A 7648-nucleotide genomic window follows, 5' to 3' on the forward strand; every position below is an offset into this window, starting at 1 on the left:
GTCACTTTATCTTTCCCGGATGTTACCAAGTGGGACTGCAACACATCCCCACTCATTGAGATGCTGTAGATTCACCCTATTTGGCCAAATTAAATAGTTGCAGTAAGCGGTCAGTAATGGTAAATCTTCTCCACACCTCTGATACTCTTATACCACTTTCATCCCAACGACCAGGGTTGGGCATTACTTGACCCTTTTTTGTCAATTCATACCAAGTAATACCCGGGTCACAAATTAAATGCATAACAATTAGCATAGGCTATTAGAACCATTGTTTGACCCTGGTCCAACCCACCTCTTGAGGTGGGTCGCCAACCCAGGGGGGCGGCACCTTTCTTACCCAAAATCAACCCGGGAATGTAAGGGGGTACACCGTCATATACTGTGTCATCAGTCCGTGATGTTCAGTGTATTTCAGTCATTTACTTTTTGGTGTACTCACTTTCCCTCATCTCTACAATCGAAGAGGCTAGATGTGAAAACGCTGAGAGAAAAGTGCCTTGTGGCGTTTCATACAGTGACTGCCAACATGCTCAATATGGTGTTGCCTAGTACAGCTTTAATGCACCGTGGCTTTTTCTATGCCCTGAAATAAGTTGCTTTAAGTGAGCTAGTTTTACTTTTGGAATTCAACCCCACTCATTAGAAGTGTGTGTTGTGTGTGTGTGTGTGTGTGTGTGTGTGTGTGTGTGTGTGTGTGCGCGTGTGCGTGCGTGCGTGCGTGCGTGCGTGCGCGTGCGTGCGTGCGCGTGCGTGTGTGTGTGCGCGGCCGTGTGTAGTGATGAAGACTGGGGAGAGCGGTCTGACTGTGTTCAGGCTGCTCACCAAGGACAATCGCTGGAAGTGGGTCCAGGCCAACGCCAGGCTGGTCTACAAGAACGGCAAACCAGACTACATCATCGCCACCCAGAGGCCCCTTGTGTAAGTTCCCATTCTATTGTGATGCGGGCGCTCAGGTAGATTCCCTGCCTACCAACACAAGGGTCGCAGGTTCGACCCCCGTGTTACCCCCGGCTTGGTCGGGCGTCCTTATAGGCAGAATTAGCCATGTCTGTGGGTGGGAAGCCGGATTAAGGGTATGCGTCCTGGTCGCTGCACTAGCGCCTCCTCTGGTTGGTGGGGCACCTGTTCGGGGGCGAGAGGAGCTGGTGGGAATAGGGTGATTGTCCCATGTCCTGCCAGTGAAAGTCCTCGCTGTCAGGTGAAAAAAAGGCACCTCCAGATGTTTCGGAGGAACAACAACTCTCCCCAGATCGGCAGAGGGGGTGGAGCAATGACCAGGACAGCAGGGGGAATTGGCCAAGTACAATTGGGGACAAAATGGGTGGGAATCCAGATTGATTCTTTTTTACGTGAGTTATACACGTGTTGTTTATTGTGTTTGATCTGTTATCTTCTATGCTAACTGGTGTGGCACCTGTACAGCTTTCATAGCATCTGGTTTACCTCTACTGATCACAGTTCTGTCTTTCTAGAGAGGAAGAGGGAGGAGAACATTTGCGTAAGCGCTCCATGCATCTCCCCTTCACCTACGCCACAGGTGAGGCCCTGCTCTACCAGTGCAACCATCCCATCACAGCCGACTTCAAAGACGGCAGCCATGAGAAAAACGGCAGCAAGTCCAAGAAGAGCCGGACCGAGAGGATGGTCAGGGACGGTGTGGATCCTGGCTCCCTCCTCGGGGCACTGATGAGCCAGGATGAGTCGGTGTACGTCTGCCAGCCCGCCCTGGAGCCCAAGCTGCCGTTCCACAGCAGCTTCTTCGGAGACCAAATGGGCTTCTCCGAATCAGAATCGTCCAGCTTGCACAGAGGCTGGGAGGACACCAGCAATGGTGTGGTGGCTCCAGGCCTCCAAGAGCCAGCCACCAGCTTTGACCCACTGTTAGCCACCCTGGACTCCCTCTCCCTGGGAGGCCCGGGCATGTTAGAGGCAGAGGAGCAGGGTTGTTCAAATGGGGAGCTGTTTGGAGCTCTGGAAGGCCTGGGACTAAGTGCTGAGGACCTGGAGCTGCTGCTGCTCGATGAGCGGATGATCAGAGTGGAAATGGACCCCGACCGTGTGCCCAGCTTGGACGACCTGCTGACCAACGAGGAGATCCTCTCCTATATCCATGACTCCCTAGAGGCAAAGAATGATACTGCAGAGGACAGAGGACAGGCGCCTCCTACTATTGCCTCTGCAACAGCCACAACAACAGTATTGCTGCCTGAAAGTAACCCCACCCCTGACACCAACATGCAAACTCAGTTCCCTCACCATAAGCCTCCTCTTGTGGGCCACGCACCCATTGTCCAGCTGTCCCAGCAGATGCAACAGCACCTCAACATGCGCCCGGGGAAAGTGCTGCATGACTGGGGACAGCAGAACAACCACCTGGCTCATTCGGCGGTTAATGGAGAGCTCCTGGGACAGAATCAGCCCATCCCCAATGGACAGTGGACAGCCCAGGGCATCCTGGCCAGCGCTGGGATACAGGTTGAACACTGTCATACACAACAGATTCCTTTCAATCGCAAGCCTTCAGAGCTGGGTGGAGGGCAACATCAGAGGCAAGCGCATCAACACTACCTCCAGCAACAGCAGCAACAACCCAGGATGCTCCTGCAGCAGCAGTGCCATGCCAAACAGAAGGCAGCCAACGTCAATGGACTGTGTAGCCTCGCGAACACCGAGCATCCAGCTGGCCAATCACAATGGCAGGGCTACAGATTCAGCGAGAGCCTGGGCGGCAACCCCTGCCTCAGTAACGGCCAGGCATCCCTTACAAACAGCTCACTAGATGCTTGTATGGATTACAGCATGCCTGACATTGATAACATGAGTTACGTCAATGGAGGCGACCTGTTTGGGAGGAGTGGGCAACCGCAGCGGGCAGAGGCCAGCGTTTCATCCTGCCAGAGGATGAACCACAAACGGCAGCAGGAGCAGATCCCAGCGCCCCTGGCCCAGGTCCTCTCCAGTCTGGCCCAGTGCCCTCCGCCCAGCCCCACCACTCTGGAGCACATCCTGGGAGTGGGCCAGCCCTGCCGGCAGGTGGACTCTTATGGGATGGTGGCTTCAGAGATCTCTCACGACCCCAATCACAGTAAGGTGAGGCAGCTGGAATACTGACATTCATTGATATGATTGTTCAGCTTTCACTAGCGTTTACATCACTGACAAGCAGTGTTGGGCAGTGTGACTACTAATATTACTCTATATATTACTTTCCCCAGTAACGAGTTGCGTCACGGATTACAATGTCCAAAACAGTAATAATGTTACAGTTACTAATCCAAGTAACTTCAAGTTACTGCATTACTTTCTACAATGCTGACTGTTGCAGGGCTATTTGTGACACAAACTTGTTATGCAAACATACTGTACATTGCCTATAGCATGTGATGTCACAGAGGCAGAAGTCACTGTGGGGTCACGCCCACTGAGTCACAGCAAGACTGAGCTTGAATGCAGTAATCAGCCTAGATAACTGACACCTGCTGCTCAGGGAGGAACTTGACACTCATTTTGACACTCATTCCTGATTGAGGGGGCGTGTTCCAGTGGGTGTGCACAGGGCCGTAGCCAGGGTTTGAGAAAAACCAAGGTCATTTTAGCGCGGTGTGGATAGAAATTTTTGTCCATTTTAAAGTAAAATGCTTCAATCTGGTGCACTTTGAGAGCAAAATGAAGAGGCTAGATCTATAAAGAACTACATACATCATGTTAGATTAATATCCTCTTTACTGTGCTGTTGCTTTAAAATGATACAAAAAATAAATGTCTCCCCATATGATATAATTTATATTCTGCATACAGGTCACATAGCAGAGCAGAATACTGCTCAATTAAATACAATGGCCCATCTACACAAACATCACTTACAGGGGAGTTACTTACCCATTCACTTCAATAGAACTGTCCCCAAAGTCTAGCCCCAATCTAGCCTCAATGCAAAATCTGAATGTTGTGAGTTATCTCTCTTCCTTCTATAGCACACAGAGAGGAAGCAAATTGTTGCATTTCCGATCAACTGTCGCATTAAAACATCAATGACAGATTAACCCTTGTACACTGTTAACTAATACTTACCCCTCATTGTTATGCCCCTCCCATTGTCCAGTTTTGGTCAATTATTTTTCTAACCATAAGAAAGGTAAAAAAAAATCTTTTTTTTCTTTTCTTTTTTCCCCCAAACATTTTACCTTCAGATGAAGCTATACATACCAAAAATATTTATTCATTTTCAGAAATGTAACCCTCTATAAGCCAGTTTGTCTTGACTATAAACAGTTTCACTTGCTGCTTTTTCAGATTTCCACAATCTCTGCACAAAATATAATCCAAAGGGAATGTTTTTGGGTGGGATTATCACAGTGGGGTCTATGTAAAAGATTATTACCAATATTTATTTTGTTCCATTCTTACTTTTTATTCAGTGACAATTTAAAAAACAAATGCACTGTATAGTTTTTTAGACCATCTAATTGACCATTTTTGGGCAATTAGAGTGAGTCCTTCTGGGCAAGTACTAACCATTTTTGGCCAACAACATAAATAGAGGGAGGATCTTTTTTTCCTTTTTTGCTCAATCTCATGTTTGCTCAATCTCATGTCTCAATGTTCATTACTTTTCAGAATTTCAACCCTTTCAATGCCAGTTTTTAGTAATTGACCATTTCCTTGACCGGCCAAGGGTGCATTCTGTCATTCTGATGCAGGTCATAAACAGACTCTGTCTAGCCTAGTATGTGCATGATCAGGACACATCGGGATGGGGCTTTGGTGGGGGGGTGGGGGGACAGCTCAAGTTGCTTGTGTGTGTGTGTGTGTGTGTGTGTGTGTGTGTGTGTGTGTGTGTGTGCGCACACACACACACACACACACACACACACACAACTTGAGCTGACTTCAATATAGGCATGTTTTTTTTGTCCCTCCCTCCCCCCAAAACCCCATCCCTAAAATGGTGTTCATATGGATGTGTGTGTGTGTACACACACACACACACACACACACACACACACACACACACACACACACACACACACACACACACACACACACACACACACACACACACACACACACACACACACACACATCCATATGAACACCATTTTAGCTGAAATTATTTATTCCATTGGGCTGTAGTGGTCCATAATGCAGCACAAACAGAAACCAGCTAAATTGATTGCAATAGATGCATGCCATACATGAGAAAATGTTGCAATCTGCTGAAAAATATTAAAAACCATAATTTTGAAGCCTTATGTCCAAAATATCTGGAGGAAGTCATAAAAAAATGCTTTTTTGTAAAAAGTGTCTTGGAGCTCAAAAATAGCACTTTTTTGCACTTTATAGATGCATGCCATACATGAGAAAATGTTGCAATCTGCTGAAAAATATTAAAAACCATAATTTTGAAGCCTTATGTCCAAAATATCTGGAGGAAGTCATAAAAAAATGCTTTTTTGTAAAAAGTGTCTTGGAGCTCAAAAATAGCACTTTTTTGCACTTTATAGTGGTTTTCAATGGGGAATCTATCTATTCATTTCTGGATATAACATAAATGCAGTAAACATTTTTGATTCCCGGGGCCAAAAATGAGCTGAGGCACTGAAGTGTGAAAATCCTTGATATATGCCCCAATCCCCCACCCAATTTCAAAATTAATCGCCATTTGACCATTTATATCACATTTATAACAATGCGAACACAGAAAATTACACTGCACTAGCCCAAAATGTACCAACACTGTACAAGGGTTAATAGATCTGGGGACTGGGGCTATTTAAAAAAAAAAAAAAAAAAAAAAAATTTGGTGTGGAAAATACCGAGGTCATGACCTCGGTGTCCTCAATGGTAGCTACGGGCCTGGGTGTGCATACCCTCTATTGATAGAATGTGTTGGCACTTGTTGGCCTCTTTCTCCTCTTGCCAACATTTTGTTTGGGTCTACCTGTGTAGCATCAAGTGTATAGGACCAGCTGCCGCTGGCAAGGCTCCAAGTTGAGGCGGACGTAGAAGTATATTTCAGCCTTTAGCTGCGCTTACTGGTGAAGCGAATAGGCCTATATTCACACGTGCGCACATGCAAAGTCTGAATTTTGATGGGAAAGTTACGCAATTAGCAATTTTGTGGGGTGTAACAGAAAAGTCTAATATAATGAGTAGTGTAACAAATTACTGTTGGCAGGGAGTAATATAAGTAAAGTACGGTAAGTAAATAAGTAAATAAGTAAAGCAATAATATTACTTTTGAAAAGAGTAGCCTAACGAGTAATAATATTACATTTTTTGAGTAACGAGCCCAACACTGCTAATATTAAGGCGACTACTACTACTACATCTGCTACCACTATTTACAACTACTAATACCACTGTTGTTACAACCTTTACTACTAACAGCAATAGGTAAAGAGTTTTTCTTTCATCCATTTCTTGTGTCCTTGTGTTACTTTAGGGTCACTGGTCGGTATTCTCTGAGAGAGGAAAGACATGTTGTGCATGTCCCCATCCCCCACCCACCCCCTCTCGCTCGCTCTCTCTCTCTATCTCTGACCTACACATTTTCTCCCGACCCATATTAGAGACAGACTCTGACTCAGAGAGGAGGGATGACAGCCAGATCAGAGAGGTTTTTCTGCTGCCGATAGTGGAAGTATAGATGCAATGAGAGGGGCAGGGTGATGGTTTGGTTTGTTCAGAGTATCCTCCATCTATAAAGACAGCAGTATTTATATGTGACTTGATCCCAGACAATAATGAGGTCTCTTTTGACCTCATTATTGTCACATCAAGTCACATAGAAAGACTGTATTTATAGTGATTGCACTGATAGGAAGCTATGGAAGTGTGTAAAAGAAGACAAACAGAAATATATGGGCCTACAGATCTAGAGCACATTGGCCTGGGGTCTTTGTGTGCAAATGCTGTCACAATCTAAGCAGACTGTTCAGCTCCTCTACATAAATTCTGCATATTAGATCTGAAAGTAGGCTACAAATCTGTCACATTTTGAAATTCCATCCAGATCTGCAAATTACAAAGATGGTTTATTTCTGTCCAACATTTGAACAAAGCAACGTCCCATCACTGCAGCTCTGTGTATTTGCCCCTGAACTCCTCTTGACTTTTGTAGATGGAAAATGGCTGCCTCCTGAACAGTGCTTACCCGGCTGCAGGCTGTGCTCTGCCCAGCGGGAATGGAGCAGTGCCCCCTAGCGGCCAGATGATGCCCGGCCCGGAGAGTCTCTCCAGCCTCCCAGACCCACCGGCCACTGGCTTCTACCTCTGACCGACTGACAGTCGCCATCACTGAAGCAAGACACTGTTATGGCCAGAAGCACCCAATGACTGGACCAGCCTTTTACAACTAGATAACACACACAAAAAAATGAAAAAATGATGTAGGCCTATATGCTTTTTTTTATTGGGGGTTGAGGGTTGTTTTGTATTGTAAGTAATTTTATCATTTGAGTCCTTTGTTTACAATAATGCAGTTGAGTTTATTCCATTTTGAGTAATACAGAGAGGTAAATATGAGTTTTATAAGAACCCCCCTCCCACACATACACAGACCCCCCCTCCCTAATCTCTCCACACCCAGTGCAAGTATAACATGGACACAACATCAAATGGTAAATGGACTGCATTTATTTAG

General features: G+C 45.9%; 1 protein-coding gene across 1 annotated transcript in view; it reads left to right on the plus strand.

Annotated features, from left to right (window-relative positions):
* Positions 1-7282, plus strand: part of ahr1b (aryl hydrocarbon receptor 1b) — a gene marked incomplete at both ends in the record, with an annotated part of 46835 nt that extends 39553 nt beyond the window's left edge. Inside the window, 3 exons of the mRNA XM_083642156.1 lie at positions 780-921; positions 1476-3093; positions 7127-7282. Of these exons, the coding sequence (XP_083498282.1) occupies positions 780-921; positions 1476-3093; positions 7127-7282 (1916 nt within the window). The remainder of the gene's footprint in view (positions 1-779; positions 922-1475; positions 3094-7126) is intronic.
* Positions 7283-7648: the final 366 nt, after the last annotated feature.

Source organism: Poromitra crassiceps (assembly GCF_964638095.1).
Source record: "Poromitra crassiceps genome assembly, chromosome: 8".
Taxonomy (NCBI): domain Eukaryota; kingdom Metazoa; phylum Chordata; class Actinopteri; order Beryciformes; family Melamphaidae; genus Poromitra; species Poromitra crassiceps.